At 36.6% G+C, this 17,703-nt stretch overlaps 1 protein-coding gene and 1 non-coding gene across 2 annotated transcripts in view; one reads left to right on the top strand and one right to left on the bottom strand.

The window, feature by feature from the left end:
• HADHA (hydroxyacyl-CoA dehydrogenase trifunctional multienzyme complex subunit alpha) overlaps positions 1-17,703 on the top strand; it is a 38,145-nt gene that overhangs the window by 8,976 nt on the left and 11,466 nt on the right. Inside the window, exons 5-11 of the mRNA XM_010948533.3 lie at positions 1,026-1,164; positions 2,158-2,277; positions 3,488-3,590; positions 11,614-11,736; positions 12,232-12,350; positions 14,463-14,519; positions 16,194-16,303. Coding sequence (XP_010946835.1) covers positions 1,026-1,164; positions 2,158-2,277; positions 3,488-3,590; positions 11,614-11,736; positions 12,232-12,350; positions 14,463-14,519; positions 16,194-16,303 — 771 coding nt within the window. The remainder of the gene's footprint in view (positions 1-1,025; positions 1,165-2,157; positions 2,278-3,487; positions 3,591-11,613; positions 11,737-12,231; positions 12,351-14,462; positions 14,520-16,193; positions 16,304-17,703) is intronic.
• Positions 9,595-9,695, bottom strand: LOC123614976 (small nucleolar RNA U13). Its single transcript, XR_006722491.1, has one exon. It is a non-coding gene; the product is annotated as a small nucleolar RNA U13 (small nucleolar RNA).

Below are 17,703 nucleotides of genomic sequence, written 5' to 3'. Positions count from 1 at the left end.
ATTTTTCAGAGCAAATTAAGGAGAAATGATATCTTAGTGTTAGTTTAATGGATTAAAATGTTAAGTTGTTAATTCTGTCAAAATATGGTCATTTGTTATATAATTCTACACTTTTAGGCAGTGATAGCTAGCATTATCGGCTTAGTAATTTGCACTTAAGGTGTTTGTATATTTTTAAACTTTGTTCAATATTGTTTACCTTTTTTTGCTTATGTATAGTAATTAAAAATTCATAAATATTCTGTTTATTTAGTGTTTTTTTTTTAGAAAAAGCAAAATTATCTCTATCAAGTGCTATTTCTCCTGGTTTGGTGATTTAAGCCTAACAGACACGGATGTACCTGGCAGTAGTTACCTAAATCCATAGGAAGATACTTGCAGCTTCTGTGAGGCTAGCTGGGCAACTATCAGCATATAAAATGACAAAAATTTGTTATCTTTGGTCAATAGTACAAAATCCATAGCTTAAGTGTGTTTAGAAACAAGGTAAGTAGCAAATGAAACAAACTGAAATTAAAAGACAGTGAGTAACTCACAATATTATTGTTAACAGTTCTTTTTTAATCATTAGGTGATCTATTTAAAGGTTTTAGATCCCTCTAAAAAATTGGAACCTTTTTTTTTTTCCCTGTCATTTTGATTGCTGCTTAATCAGAAAGCTACCTGATAGTGGAAATGTTTAGTCTGATAGTGAAGATATTTACCAGAAGATAATTTTCTCATGTACAGAGCTTTGTAATCTAATGATTTGTTATCAAAACAAATAATGCAACATGTTTTGTTTCTTGTTTTCTGAATCCAGAAATTTAACACTCTTTATGGAGAGATACCACTGATATTAGTGCTATCTGAGGCAAAACTATTCTTAAATTTCTGATTATTTGAAGATTCACTACCAAATATTGATATGTAATAGGGTAAGGATATAGTGGATACATTGTTGAACAAAGTAGGTTAATGTTTCACTTTTGTTTTTTGTTTGTTTGTTTGTTTGTTTCTGTTCTCTGCTTTCATGTTTCCGACAGTATGTTAAATGCTTTCAAGACCTCTCAAGAGGTAACACAAATATCACAGGAAGCACACAGAACATTTGAGAAACTTGAGAAATCCACAAAGCCTATTGTGGCTGCCATCAGTGGATCCTGCTTAGGAGGAGGACTTGAGGTACAGATTTATTCCAAAGTCATCGAGACCCTGTCCAGCTCATTGTTGGGGTTCACCAGCTGCAAACCTTTAGGCTACTATTTTGCCTGAGAAAATTTCTTGAAGGAGAATCAGCTTTCCTTTTAGTTATCAAACTTCTGGTTAGGTTTTTATCATTATTCTCATAGCACAGAGCAAGTGAACCAAAGCATGATGTTTTTATTTATAAATTGAGGAGATCTGAACTAGATCTCTAAGGTCCCTTTCAGTTCTAAAAAAAAAAAACTTGTCCAAATTTTCAGGGCAAAGATTTAGAAGTATGACCCATGCTCTTCAGCTACTTAAATCTAGTTGAGACACAGAAAGCATCATATATGTCAAGTGTCTTGTGAGCAGTAAAGATGGTAAATAACACAGGATTTGAGAGAAGAGATGCTTACCAGACTGCAGCATGTAGGAAAACAGGTAGGGAGAGGAGAAAATAACATGTATTGAGCATTTATCACATGCCAGGCTCTATACCAGACACTTTCACATATATTGATTAAGGAAACCTGTGCCTGGTCCTAAAGGGTAGGCAGAATTTGATTAACCAGAAAATAACAAGAAAAAAGCAATCTGCATGCGGCAGGGTGTGAGCAGATACAAGGATAAGCAAAGCCTAATTAGGACACCGTAAGTAGACATGCTTGATTGAAGGGTCTCTGTAGGGTATAGGGTTTCTTACCCTGGGGTGTGTGTATAATTGTGTATGCATTTTTCCATTGAGAGCTTCCATAACTTTCACCAGATTTTTAAAAAGACTTTCAACCCCCAAAAAGGTTAATAAATTAGGGGGAAAGTATGAAGTAAGGCCAGAAAGGTGAATTGTAGAAAGCATCAAATGCCAACCTGAGGAATTTCAGTTTATTCTAAGGGCACATTCCTGCCATGTAAGTGATCTTTAGACCATCACAGATCCTCAGGTGTTATAAAATTACATTTTCTAACATTCTAATTTTCTTTTGTTTGAAGCTTGCCATTTCATGCCAATACAGAATAGCAACAAAAGATAAGAAAACAGTATTAGGTTCCCCCGAAGTCTTGCTGGGATTGTTACCAGGAGCAGGAGGAACACAAAGGCTGCCCAAAATGGTGAGTTTAAGGCCCCCTGATACTATATGCCCCTTTAGCTCTATTTCCTCTTGTACAAAAGATAAAAATGCGGGTATTCATTGTAAAGGATCAATAGCAAATTTTATTCTTGATGGTTTTTTTTTCCAGTTCTACTTTTTATTTATTTTTTCAATTCCTTGATCAGAATTATTGTTAGTCCCTAAAGAAGGGAAGAGGTAAATAAGATACACATCTTGCTTTCTAGGACTTACAGGTTAATTTGTTCCTTCTCTGCATAGTACCATCTTACCAGTTTTTCAAATCCATGGATCTTATTTCATGGTAACTGTAAGAGGCAAACCTTTCCCCTGGTTTGGCTGATCTCACTGTGGTGTTCTGGAGAACCAAAAGAGGCCAGCCCATCAGGTTTTTGAATTTTAAAGGAGAAGGAAGAACTGTGCAACCTGGAGGCTGCAGAGCCTTAATATCAAACTTGAGGCCCCACTGAACCTCATAGCCTCTGGTTCTATAGATTTTCAGTGAAAACAACACTCAGCAGAAATACTCTTTGGAGAGGAGTTGACATGAGCTGGGCACAGAAGAAATGGGAAAGTTCATGGCATTTACTGTCTGATAATAAAAAGTGTGCATTTCTTCACAGGAATTGTCAGGGGGATTTATTGAAAGAATGAATAAGCCTGTATGTGTGTAGAAAATATTGCTGAGTTTCTTTTGCTGTGTTTTATTATAGCTGATATTGAGTGTTGCTAGAAGCTGTTCTTCTAGTACCTATATACAAAGCCCTAGCTGAGTTCTGTTTTTGTTAAACCCAAGATTCTTGTTTTAGAAATTTCTTTCGACGTTGTTAAAATATCACATTCCTCAGAATCTCCACTAATTCTGTATAGGAATTTTAAATGTTACATAAATGATAGAAAAGAAACTCAGAATAATACAATGTTAGGATACATGAAATTATTTCTGTATCTTATCAATCCATAAAATGGAAATCCTACATACTAAATTAAGAGACATAAAGACATTTTTGCTTCAGCTGGAGGTTTCTAATCCCAAAAGTTGTCTGAATGTGTATCAGTGTAGAAAATCTCACTAATTGATAAATAGTGTAAAAATCTGGTTTGACTTTTTGCATTTTAATACTTTTTTTGCTCAGTTGGATGATTTGTAAATTGTAATTGTCACTCTGATATTTTTCCCCCTCTGCTCTAATCCTTGCTTGCCTGTTAAGGTGGGTGTGCCTGCTGCTTTTGACATGATGCTGACAGGTAGAAACATTCGTGCAGACAGAGCAAAGAAAATGGGACTGGTTGACCAATTGGTGGAACCCCTGGGTAAGTATTAACATGCCTCAGACTTGGGCCTTATGTAGTTATTTTCTTAAAGAGTTAATATCTTGAATATTGGTTAGAGTGAAACTCAAACACTTAAGAAATGAGTCATCATTTTGAAGAGTGAAGTTTTCTAAAAATAGCTAATACTAAATCATTTTCAACATCACCCCAGTTTCTATTTTATGTTGTTTATAATTGAGGCATCAGGAGTACAGAATTGAATTAAGTCATTATTTTAGGCTCTTAAATTACTTGTATCATTATCCATGATGATCTTCCTTCAGTTTTTGTGTCTTTTTTAATAATATAATAAACAACCAACCTGAGAATATTGACAATTGACGCCCACTGATATGCTCCTTACTCCCGCACAACTTCTTCACCTCTCCTCTTCCAAGGAAAGCACTGTTCCACATTGTACGTTTATCACATTCTTGCATTTCTTAAAAATCAGCATTATTGAGATGTTATTTACAGGACAATAAATTTACCAATTTTTATTGTATAGTTTTCATTTTGACAAATGTGTATAGCTGTGTACACGCCACCACAGTCTAGAATAGAACATTTCTAGTATGTAGTTTTTTGTGTCTTTCATTTAGCATAATGCTTTCGAGATTGATCTGTGTTGTCGCATATATCAGCAGTGTGTTCCTTGTTGCTAAATGTCATTCCACTGTATAGACATACCATAAGTTATCTGTTCACCAAATGATACATATTTGAGTTGTTTCCAGCTTGGGGCTGTTCTGAATAAAGCTGCTATGAACATTCATCCACAAGTCTTTAAACGGACAAATATTTCATTTCTACTGGACAAATACTGAAGACTTGGTTGGCTTCTCCGTATGATAGATGTGTTTAGCTTTTAAGAACCTGTCAAACTGATTCCAAAGTGGTTATACCATTTTGCATTCTTACCAGCAGTGTATGAGAGTTTTAGTTACACTCTGCATGCTCAGTCTTTTTTAATTTTAGGCATTCCAGTAGGAGTATAGTAATGTCTCCTTGAGGTTTAATTTGTATTTCCATAAAGACCAAAGATATTGAACTTCTTTCATGTGCTTATTTGCCTTCTGTGTATTTTCTGATAAAATATCTGCTCAGATGTTTTGCCCGTTTTGTTTGAGTTGTTGTTCTTACTATTGAGTTTCAGAGTTCTTTATGTATCAGAATACCAGTCCTTTATGAGATTTGTGATTTGCAAATATTTTCTCCCTGTCTGTGGCTTGTCTTTTCACTATCTAAGAGCAGAAATTCTTGATTTTGATGAAGCCCAGTATATCAAGGTCCTGTTTTATGGGTCATGCTATCAGTGTTGTAGAAATCTTTTCCTTAACAAGATCACAAAGATTTTCTGTTTTCTTCTGAAAGTTTTGTAGTTTAGCTCTTACATTTTGGTCTGCGCTACAACTCAAGTTAATGTTTGTATGTGGTGTGAGGTAAAGACTGAGTTGCTTGTGGTGGTGGTGGTGGTGGTGGTGGTAGTGGGTTTGTCTTTTTTAGTCTATTGGTAATATCAGTTACACTGATTTTTTTTAAAAAACTATTGAACCAGCCTTGCATTCCTGGAATAAACTCCACTTGGTCATGATGTATTTGCCGTTTTATAAATTGCTGACTGAATCAGCTAAAATTTTGTAAAGGATTTTTATGTCTAGTCATGAGAGATAATGGTCTCAGGAATAATACTTTCTTGTGATATTCTTACCTGGTGTTGGCATCTGGGTAATACTGGCTTCATAAAACGAGTTGGAAAATATTTCTTCCTCTTCTAGTTTCTGGAAGATTTTGTGTAGAATTAGTGTTATTTCTTCCTTAAATACTTGGGAGAATTTACTAGTGAAGTCATATGGGCTTAGAGTTTTCTTTCTTAGGAAGGGTTTTTCCTATGAATTCACTATCCTTAGTAGATGTAGGGTTGTTCAGGTTCTCCATTTCTTGAGTGAGCTATAGTAGTTTTTTTGTTTTTTGTTTTTTGTTTTGGCAAAGATTTTTCCCATTTCATTTAACTTGCCAAACTTATTTCAATAAAATTGTTCATAATACTTCATCATTATTCTTTTTTTTTTAGTAAAAGTAGATTTATTCAGAGAGATACATACTCCATAGCACATTATTATTCTTTTAATATCTTTATATTCTGTATTGATGTCTCCTCTTTCATTCCAGATGTTCACGATTTGTGTCTTCTCTTTTTTCCCTGATAAGTCTTTCTAAGAACCAACTTTTAGTTCGATTGATTTTGTTTGTTTGCTGTTTGATTGATTTCAGCTACCTCATGATTTCTTTCTGCTTGCTTTTGGGTTTAATTTGCTCTTCTTTTTCTAGTTTCTTCTGGTAGAAGCATAGATCAATGATTTTAGGCCTTCTTTTCAAACATAAGCATATAAAGCTACACATTTCCCTCTTCACATTGCTTTATCTGCATGTTTTAATATTATGTTTCCTCTTCCATGAAAATCAGAATATTTTCAGATTTCTCTTGTGATTTCTTCTTCGACTCATGTATAATTTAGAAGTCTGTTGTTTAATTTCTAGATATTTGGGGATGTTTCAGACATCTTTCTGTTTCTGATTTCTCATTTAATTTGTTGTGATCAGAATATGGTCAGTCCTTATTGTTTGCAGGTTCCCTCTCTGAATTTGACCACTCACTAAAATTTATTATAACCCAAAAATAATACTTGTAGTTCTTTTGTAGTCATTCATAGACCTGTACAGAGTGGCCAAAGATTCAAGTCTCCCAAAGGACAGGTTCCCAGCTGAAGTCAAACAGGGCAACATCTGCCTTCTTATCTCAACTTTCATAAAGTCAACAAGTATTCTTTTCATAGTGTATTTAGTGCCATGTTTTTCTCATTTTAGTGTTTGTGATTTTGCTGTTTAAAATAGTGAGAGCTAGGAGTGGGAAAGTATTGAGTCAGAGTTGGGGAAAGTGTCTTTAAAGTTTCTCTTTCCTCCCCCAAGAAGGAGGCCTCAGCAAAGGCACCTGAGGAAGACTTCAGCTTAAGGTCCCATGTAAAGAGACTTAAGAATGAATGCAGGTGGGCTAGCAATGAAAATGTGTGTAAGAGCATAGCCAGCAAGGGAGATGTGAGTCATTGACTGCAACTCCCATTAAAGACTGTAGTGAATTGGCTGTGCACCAGCTCTGCTGTGTGAAGGACGGCTTTCCTGTTGAACTCCCATTTTATCCCTGCCCACCCCCCTTTTCCCCTGGTAACCATGAGTTTGTTTTCTGTGTCTGTGAGTCTTTATTTTGTAAATAAATTCATTTGTGTCTCTTTTTCTTTTTTAGATTCCACATATAAGTGATATCATATGGTATTTTTCTTTCACTTTCTGGCTTTCTTCACTTAGAATGATAATCTCTGGGTCCATTCATGTTGCTGCAAGTGACATTACTTTATTCTTTTTTATGGCTGAGTAGTATTCCATTGTATAAATATACCACAACTTCTTTATCCAGTCATCTGTCAGTGGACATTTAGGTTGTTTCCATATCGTGGCTGTTGTAAATAGTGCTGCCAGGAACATTGGGGTGCATGTATCTTTCTGAATTAGAGTTTCCACCAGATATATGCCCAGGAGAGATTGCTGGATCATATGGTAATTCTATTTTTAGTTTTTTGAGGAATCTCCATACTGTTTTCCATAATGGCTGCACCAAACTACATTCCTACCAACAGTGTAGGAGGGTTCCCTTTTCTCCACACCATCTCCAGCATTTATTGTTTGTAGACTTTTGAATGATGGCCATACTGACTGGTGTGAGGTGATACCTCATTGTAGTTTTGATTTGCATTTCTCTGATAATTAGTGATATTGAGCATTTTTTCATGTGCCTATTGGCCATTTGTATGTCATCATTGGAGAATTGCTTGTTTAGGTCTTCTGCCCATTTTTGGATTTGGTTTTCTTTTGTTATTAGTTGTGTCAGCTGTATATATATTCTGGAAATTAAGCCCTTGTCAGTCACATCATTTGCAAATATTTTCTCCCATTCCATAGGTTGTCTTTTTGTTTTGCTTATGGTTTCCTTTGCTGTGCAAAAGCTTATAAGTTTAAGTAGGTCCCATTTGTTTATTTTTGCTTTTATTTCTACTGCTTGGGTCAACTGTCCTAGGAGAACATTACTAAGATTTATGTCAGAAAATGTTTTACCTATGTCTTCTTCTAGGGGGTTTATAGTGTCTTGTCTTATGTTTAAGTCTTTAAGCCATTTTGAGTTTATTTTTCTGTGTGGTGTAAGGGATTGTTCTAATTTCATTGATTTACATGTGGCTCTCCAGTTTTCCTAACAACACTTTTCTCTATTGTATATTCTTTCCTTCTTTGTCAAAGATTAATTGACCGTAACTGCATAGATTTATTTCTGGGCTCTCTATCCTCTTCCATTGATCCATATGTGTGTTTTTATGCCAATACCACACTGTTTTGATTACTGTAGCTCTGTAGTACTGTCTGAAGTCTGGGAGGGTTATTTGTCCAGCTTCATCCTTTTCCTTCAGTATTGCTTTGGCAATTCTGGGTCTTTTGTGATTCCATATAAATTTTAGGATTATTCTAGTTTTGTGAAAAAGGTCCCACTGTAATTTCTGACCTACAGAGAAGAGCAACCACAGAGCTCTTCAGGGATGCTGGGCCTTCCCTCCCAAATTGATTTCTCACAGTCATGGTGAGAAAGGTATGTCCTGATCCTTTCCAGGGTGGCTGAGCAGGTCCAGTGTGATAAATCCACACTAATATTCCAGTTTCCTTAAGCCTTTCAATACTTTCCTCTACAGTACACCAACACATTTCCAGCATTTCAGCTTCATTTAATGCTGTTTGTTTTCTATATGTTGTATCTGTTCTTTGTTCTCTTTTTTCTTCTTCCTCCTTTCTTTGGATTAATCATTTTTTATCTTCACTATTGGATTTTTACTTTGCTTTACCCTTTTAATGGTTGTTCTGAGGTTTACTATACATCTTTAACATATAGTTGGTCTTGAAATTATGTATCACTTGACATACAGGGTAAGAACCTTAAAAGAGTATACTTTTGAAGGAAATCAGACAGAGAAGAACAAATACCATATGGTATTACTATATGTGGAATCTGAAATATGGTACAAATGAACTTATTTCAAAACAGAAACAGACAGACATAGAAAACAAATTTATGGTTACCAAAGGGGAAGATGGTAATCAATTAAGTTTGGGATTAACAGATATACACAGCTGTATATAAAATAGATAAACAGCAAGGTCCTACTGTATAGCACAAGGAACTATATTCAGTAACTTATAATTCCCTATAATGAAAAAGAATATGAAAAGAAAATATATACATATAACTGAATCACTTTGCTCTATACCAGAAACTAACATAGTATATCAAATCAACTATACTTCATTAAAAAATTTTTTAAAGAGTGTATTTGATTTTCCCTCATTCTTTGTGCTATTGTTGTTATACTTCTGCATATATTATACATTCCTCAGCATATTGCTGTTTTTGCTTTAAAAAATTATCTTTTGGAGGGGGGTAATTAGATTTGTTTGTTTGTTTGTTTGTTTGTTTATTAAATGGAAATACTGGGGATTGAACCCCAGACCTCATGCATGCTAAGCATGCACTCTACCACTGAGCTATACCCTCCCCTCTAGACAATTACTTTTTAAAGAGATTTGAAAATGAGAAAAGCATCTTTTCTGTTTACCCACATATTCATCATTTTTAGTGCTCTTTATCCTTTGTACATATCCAAGTTCCCATCTGGTTTTTCCTCCCAACGAAGAACTTCCTTTAACATACTTTGTAGTGTAGGTCTGCTGGCAGTTAGTTCTCTCACTTCTTAATTTGTTTGAAAAAAATCTTTATTTCAGCTTTGTTTTTCAAAACTTCATTTTGATGGGCATAGAATTTCAGATTTCCAGTGTTTTTCTTTTGGTACATTATACATGTCTGCATTGCATTGTTGTTTGCATAATTTCTCTCTTTTTTTTTTTCTTTTCACGTCAGACAGGTAATGTGCTGACATAACAAGGTTTGAGGGAGGCACATGTCACACAAACGCCTGAACACCCAGTCATCATGCTCATGAACTACAAAAGAATTGCTTGCATAATTTCTGATGAAAAGCCTGTTGCCATTTTTATCTTTGTTCATCCATGTATAATGTGTCTTCTCTACACCTGTGCTACTCTGCCCCCAACTGCTCTCAGATTTTCCCTTTATTACTGATTTTAGCAATTTCTGATGTACCTTGGGGGCTTTTTTTTTTTTTTTTTTTTTTGGTTTTTGTTTTTTTATGCATGGGATTCATTGAGCCTCTTAGATAGTGGGCTTATAGTTTTCATCAAAATTGGAAACTTTTTGGCTATTTCTTCAAATTTTTTTCCATCTCCCACATCCCTTTTCTGAGACTTCAACCTCACACATGTTAGATCACTTGGTATTGTCCCAAAATGAAACTGTTTTTCTTTTTTAGTAATTATATTTTCTGTTGCCATGCATTCGAGTTTCCTGATCTTTTCTTCTTCCCTGCATGATTAGCCATCAGTCGAATCACTTGTATTTTTCATTTCAGGTATTGTTTTCTTCCATATCTAGAAGTAGCATTTGATCCACTTTTATGTCTTCAATTTCTCCACATTATGTTTCTGTTTCCCTTTAGCTTCTTGAGCATATAGCATGAATTTACAATAGCCTTTCTAACATTCTGTCTGCTGATTTCACCTTCTCATTTCTGCATCTGTCAGTGAATTTGTCTCCTAGCTGTGGGCCATTTTTTTTCTTGCTTTTTTTTATGCCTTTACGATGGTTCTTCCCTGACCTCGGGTAGTTTTCTCACATGCATGTGCAGAATGACACTTGGCCAGAGTTTCAAGGGGCCACTGTATAGATCTCTGGAGCTCTTTTGTGTAGCAACTACTGTCCAGTATTCGTCACAAATTCCAGGTGCCTCAGCCTCCCTGCAGGCTGCAGTATGACTTTCGTGGGCCCTGTGTACTTTTGCTCCTTGAAAGTTTAGGGCTTAGTTCTTTTTCTTTCTCCTTCACACAAGGTCAAAATAAGGCAAATGTCTTAAGGGAGGAATTGGTTGCATGCTTGTTACGGGCTTCTCTCCCTGTTGGGATTTTGCCTTTTCAACCCCAGCCGCCTCTTTCTCCAGTGTGGCTCTTACAGGCTTTTGATTGAGAGCCTGGTAGGTGTCTGTTTTCCTGACCCTGTGAAAACAGCCTTTGAGTCTTTTGAGTCTAGCTCTTTAGTCTCCTGCCTCCAGCAAGTGTGTTATCAGGCAGATGCCGTAAGTGAAAATCAGCTGCATGTTTTTAGAATGTCGCTCTCTGTGGAAGTACTCCATGTGCTAAAGGTTATGACACTGAGTGATTTCACTGTCGCTTCCAGCCTCCTGCACCACCTTAGAACCCCACAAATGTTCCCCGGGGAAAACTAGCTTTGCATTTGGTTTCTTCTAGTTCTGATCTGTTATGTGACCACCAAAAACTGATTATTTCACTTTCCCCCAGCAGCATCCTTCTGCTTGAGCTAGGTCCAGTCTTCAGCCCAGAAGCATCACGTATACCCCCAGAAAAGAGAATGTCCAGCAGTCATCAGTTCACCTCATACAAGCTCTTCCTTCTCTGGGATTCCAGTTCATATAACCTTTGTTACTTCCACATTTGTCTTTACCATATAATTTTGCAGTTTATTCATTTTTCTCAGTTTTGCAGCAAGAATACAGGCCTCACAAGACGTGCTACATCCTACTCAGAAGTGGAAGCCAGGCAAATATGGCTTAAGATTTATTTTCTACCTGGAGTAGGTTGTTGCACCATCACTCAGTGTAACTTCTCTCTTTGAGTTCATAGTTCATAGTTCACAACTCTCACCTACCAGTCTCGGGTCTGACATGGAAAGCTGCACTGAAAGTGGGTGCCAGAGCCTTTGGCTTTGGCCTGCCTGGGTTTTTCCCACCTGGGACTGATCCAAGCCAGATTTAATTCCAGTCTGTTGTGTCCATTTTTACAGGACCAGGATTAAAACCTCCAGAGGAACGGACAATTGAATACCTAGAAGAAGTTGCAATTACTTTTGCCAAAGGATTAGCTGATAAAAAGATCTCTCCAAAGAGAGACAAGGGATTGGTGGAAAGTGAGTGTCATTATTAAAGAACAGAGGGAAAGCTTCTTTCCAGGGATTTTAATTTTGTTTGGTCTAAATTCAAACTGAGGAAGAGGTAAGTGCATTATTTACTCTAGGCATAAAGTCAACCTTAAAGGGCGCACTAACTCTGCTCTAGGATCAAGTCATGAACCTTACGCTGGTTAGTTAAAGACATGTTTTTTTTTTTAACTTTATTTTGGAAAATTTAAAACATTAATACCAAAGTTGAATAATATAATAGTGTAATAAACACTCATGTACCCAACACCCAACTTTAACATTTATCAATTAATTAAACCATGTTTAAAGAAGTGCTTGGGTTGAAATTTAGATTTTTTTTTTTAATTTAGATTTTGTATATCAGAATAAAGATCAGTTCTTTCAGATAGCTAGGAGTACTGCATTTTCATGGAATTTACAGTAAAACAAACAAGGGAAGCTGGGCTCTTTCCAGTAAGGATCTAAAAGCATTTTACCTTACAGAATTGACATCGTATGCCATGAGTATTCCATTTGTCAGGCAACAGATTTACAAAAAGGTGGAAGAAAAAGTACGAAAGCAGACCAAAGGCCTTTATCCCGCACCTCTGAAAATAATTGATGTGAGTCTTTACCCCCTGCTCCCACATTTCTCACATTTCTTCGTTTTGTCTAGAGCATGTACTCTTTATTGCCATTCTGAACCATGTATGCCAGTACTAAAGTTTTTTCATTCTGCTATTAAAACAAAAAATAGCAGAAGAGCATATAGCAAGCTATGAGGATTTATATAAATGGATATATTTGAGAAAAATTAGTGACAGGCATACTTTTTAGTTGATCAGTTTAAAACCTCCAGATATAAACCAGGAAAGGAACCTATGTCATATCATTGTAACAAGCCAGTAAAATATTGGGCATTAAGAAGGAGTTTAAATAAAATTGATGGCTGTATTCTATCCTTAGTCTAAATCTTTGTCAGTACCTAAAATGTCTCATTGACTTCCCCATGGCCATAATTATAAAAAAGGTGTAATGCTACAGAGAAGTTTGGAAAAGGTCAAGGAGGATAATTAAAATGATCACAGTGTTGACGAAACTTCTGTCTGAAGGTAGACTTTAAAACTTACAAAATTTTCAACCTGCAAGGTCCAAGATTAAAAGAGCATGAAACCAAAGATTTCAAAGTTGGAGGATGAATTAGTCAACAAATGTATTTTGAGCAGAAGACATCAAAGTCCATAAAATATAAAACATGATTCCTACCTCCATTCATCTCACAGGCTGGGTTGGGGAGATTAGACATATATGTGTGGTAAGGCAAATGACAGTATAGGGGACGTTATACAGCTGCATAGGATTAATGCCAGATAACTGGGACAGAGGAAACTGCTGAGTTCACAGAAGAAGAAACAGTCACTGTGAACCAGAGAAATTAGGAGGAGTCTCATGGAATTTGACCTGAGCCCTGAAAAATGGGTAGAGAATAGCTGAAGAGAAAGCAGTGCCAGAAAGGATGGGCTTTTTTTTTTTTTTTTGAGGGTAGTAGTTAGGTTTTATTTATTTATTTTTAGAGGAAGTACTGAGGATTGAACCCAGGACCTCATGGATGCTAAGCACACACTACAACTTGAGCTACACCTTCTCCTTTGACAGGGTGGGCATTTTGAGCAAAGTTACAGAGGCCAGAAAGCATGAAGTTCTTCAAGGAACATTTAATGAAATCAGTTTTCATGGGAGGATAATGCAATGTCTTCAGAAAGGCAGACTGAAGCTAGATTTTTTTTTAAAGGCTGACAGTAATTAAGAAATTTGATGTTTGTCCTGTGTAGACCGTAGAGAACCATTTTCATGGTAGTGAGTAAAAATGGATTTAAAAGAGAGACAAAGTAGAGCAGTGAACTAAGAAGCTATCTTGGTAACTGAGACCTGAAGTCTGAATAAGACCCTGAGATAGAAGAGTAAAAGTGAAAATATGAAGATAGTAAGAAACTTGCCAAAGGGAGGTTGTGAGTTAAGTTTTAGAAGTGTTGAGATTAGGTATTTCAGGAAATTCAAGCAACAGTAGTTTAGGCAGAGAAGTTAGTTAAGGATATAGATTTGTTTGTTTGTAATGTCTTTCCCATAAATTATGGTGATTGAGTACAGGGTCATTTCTTTCATACTTAGGATAGTACTTACCCCACATGTTAAATTGAATTTCATGATGTTGATGGTTAATGTAATGGACTAAACGATATGCCTGCGGAAAAAATCACAGAGAGAAAAAAGGGCTGAACGTAGAACTTTGGGGATTTGCCCACATTTGGAGAACAGGAGAGGAGCTGGAAGAGCCATTTAAGCAGGAGGGAAGGGACTTAAGAGGAAAAGGTAAACCTGTCACTGGACTTGGAGAGGGGTGACGGCAGCTCTTTCTCCGATAAAATAACAGGATCCGAAGGTGAATGAGGAGGTAGAGTTTGAGCTGTGGAACCTCTGTGTCTTTCCCTGTTCTGTTTAATTCTCTTTCCGTCCATTTTATTTCCTTCTATTTTACACTAGCTTTAGCAGTAGCCTCAGAGATGCAGATTTATATCAGTCTTAAGCAGCCAGGCCTCAGTCCTCTTCTCTTAATCACGCCAGTCTAGACTTGGACTTAGTCTTTGAGGATTAACAACACTAGCAGTTTCTTCAGCCTTACTGTGCATCTCGCTAATCCATTCCAACACGTAACAAGTGCTTTCTATATTCTTTAGGTAGTAAAGACTGGGATCGAGCAAGGGAGTGACGCCGGCTATCTCTCTGAATCTCAGGTAAAGTTATTTCCTTTCAGTGTTTTATTGTTAGGTACCAGAAGACCAAGATCTGTGTAAAATGAAAAAATTTCAAAACCTAGTAAAGTTTTCTTCCCGTGGTTGTCATTTCTTATGATTAATCTCAGCGAGCAAGTAGATGCTAAGAAAGCCCTACTGGTCCCCAGATATTTGAACTTGCTCTCAATCATGAGAGAACAACCAGAAGGAGCAGGGGCAGAGTTATAATCCTTTCAGAATGAATTGTTTGAACACCTTTGTTCTGAGGTTGGGCTGGATTTGTTGTGATAAAATGAGCATGCTGATAGAAAAATGTGGTTCTTACTTGTTGGGTCCTACAGAGAAAACTGAAGCCAGCCCCGCTTTGGTGAATCAGGAAATGAAGGGAAATGTTTTGCACTGACTAAAACAGAAAGACGGAGGGACACACAAACCAGCCTCACCCCTTCCACTTTCCTAACAAGTTGGTGATATTGTAGATTTAGGTGGTTTGGGTTGTTTTGAAGTTCTAGACCATCATAGAATGATGATTGCTCTTTGATAAAAGGACAAAAAGTATCTGAAGATCTCAGGACAAGTTCCAGAGAAAGCATTTCTCGTACTGGGTTGCTGACTGGAATGCACTCTGATGTATTCTTTTACATTGTAACCAGGTACATGTGTACATGTATACAGAAAGAGTGAAGCACAAGTTTCACAAATTAGCCTGAACACTGTGCTTGGCGTTTTCTATCTGTTCTACTTAGCCTTGCCCACTAAATTAATGACCACTGATAGATCTCTACCCAGGGTCTGAAAATCACTGGTTTGGTCAATAGAACCTACTTTGTCAAGATTAGTAGAACATTATTTCATGTTCTGTTTGGATATGAAGGCAGCTTTATTAGAGGGATTCCTCCTTTAAAATGCTGTTTGTAACCATGTAATCATAGCAGTAAGTTCATGTAATATTGATGATGGTAACAGGGAACAGTGAGCCCCCAGTCATTTTTCTAGCATTTTCATTGATTTCCCACAACACTACTGTAAAATAGGTATTGTTTTTCCCATTTTAAGGATGAAGAAAGCTTCACAACTGGGAAATGGCAGAGCTAGGATTCAAACCCGGTTTTGTCAAAACCGGACTCTAAATCTCATGCTTTTAACCACTAAGTTGAGACTTGTTCTCTGTCTAAGTGTTAAAGTACTTGTTAAAGTGGTAGATACCACATGGGGCAGCCTGCTAACCATGGAGTTGGGAGTCCTACTGCCTGAGTTCAAGTTCTGTTTCTGCCCCTTTGAGGCAGTGTGGCTTTGAGCAAGTCGTTGGGCCTCCTCTCCTCAATCTTTAAAATGAGAGGGTTGGTTGAAATAATTGTGAAGGTCCATTTTGCTCTGACTCTAATTCCATGAGAAAGATCACCACAACCTCTGGTGTAGGAAATCTAAGGGAATCTAAGAGCTCAGTTATATCCAGATCCTTTCAAAGCAGTAGTCAGAAGTGGTACAGATGAGGAGAGGGAAAGAAAGAACATCTGCAGGAGACAGACTTCTGCAGCTCCGGCACCACTGAGACCCCAGAGGACCTGAGGCTTCGTGTGTGTTACCTCTGCTCTGCAGAGAAACCGAACTGAAGGAATCCACGTCTCCAGTCCTGGAAAGTTCTACCTTTTCTTGTTCCTCTTTACTTTCCAGAAATTTGGAGAGCTTGCAATGACCAAAGAATCAAAGGCCTTGATGGGACTTTACCATGGTCAGACCCTATGCAAGAAGAATAAATTTGGAGCTCCGCAGAAGGAAGTTCAGTAAGTTCAACTCTACCTAGGAAGCCCTGTGGAATTCAGTATGTGCTAAGCTTGTAGATGTCTGAAGATCTGCAGAGTCAGATGGATACGATACCTTCAGCCTTGCCCTAACCCTCTTCTGCCCTGAGCACATTAGACCCCTCTTCCTGCCAAGAACTTTTTGGCATTCAATAAATTGAAGAAAAAAGGTAACATCATCTTAGAAATGAAGAATAAATTATAAAGTATGCAAGGCAGAATAAGTTGAATGGAAAATTTAATAAAGAACATTGAAGAAATGGTGTCCCCCTTTCCTGCTTTCCCAGGTGTCAGTAATAGTTCCACTCCTGTCTCTCTGGGCCTCTTGCCTCTTGCCTTTTGGATAAAAATTTGAATTTCTTATTGATTTTCCTGTTTTCCTCCTTATAAATTAATTTTTTATGCAAAGAATGCATTCTTATTCTCCTTTTTAAAAAAAACTATTGTAAATAAGTTTAAATACTAGATAAACCTGTTTTGTGTTTATGGTTTGAATGTTTTAATATAAAAGGGATCCTTCTGCATGAATCCTGCAACTTGCTCTTTTTAGTCAGTGGAATGACTTGGACACTGTATGTTAACTCATTCATTTTAATCTACTAATGGATTGATGGCTGTTTACAGTTTTTCATTATTATAAATATTGTATGACTGTTCACAGCATATCATCTTGTGTACAAGTGCATTTCTCTGGAGTAAATAGCGAGAAGTAGAATTACTAGGTAATAGAGGATGTGATTTTTTGTTTCAATAAATTTGACCATGTACATAGGACAAAATACACTTCCATCACCTATGCGTGAAAGAACCAATTTCTTTACATCCTTACTGATACTTTTTAAATTTTTGCCAATCTGATGGGGAGAGAATATCTCATTTTAATTTGCATTTCGCAGGTTGTTAGGGAGATTGAGCATCTTTATTGGAAATGTATTTTCTTCTTTTGTGAATTGCTTTATATAAACCCTTGCCCATTTTATCGGATTGTCTTTTTAAATTTATAAGTATGTTCTATATATTTCCCCAGTAGTAATCCTTTGTCTGCTCTACATGTTACAAATTTCTTCCTATTCTATGGTTGTCTTAATTTTTGTGGGGTCATTTGTCAAATTTTTAAAGTTTGATGCAGTAAATATATGAGTCATTTTTTCAGCCCCTATTCATATTTCTCTACCCTATTTTTTCATGTTCTGCAGTTACTTAAAAATCACCACATAAATACATGTATTATTACAAAGCTGCATCTGAAAGATACTCCCAGGACTTGAAATTAAGTTTCCTTTCCAGGTCTTGAGTATGATACTAGAACATTATAATCAGGATTGTTAAGAATGAAACAACTCTAGTTTAGGCCTACCATGTTGTAAACTTGGGCTGCTTTT

This window comes from Camelus bactrianus, chromosome 15 (assembly GCF_048773025.1).
Source record: "Camelus bactrianus isolate YW-2024 breed Bactrian camel chromosome 15, ASM4877302v1, whole genome shotgun sequence".
In the NCBI taxonomy this organism is placed as follows: Eukaryota; Metazoa; Chordata; class Mammalia; order Artiodactyla; family Camelidae; genus Camelus; species Camelus bactrianus.
Note: the sequence above shows the minus strand (reverse complement) of the source record. Positions and strands in the feature narration are given on the sequence as shown.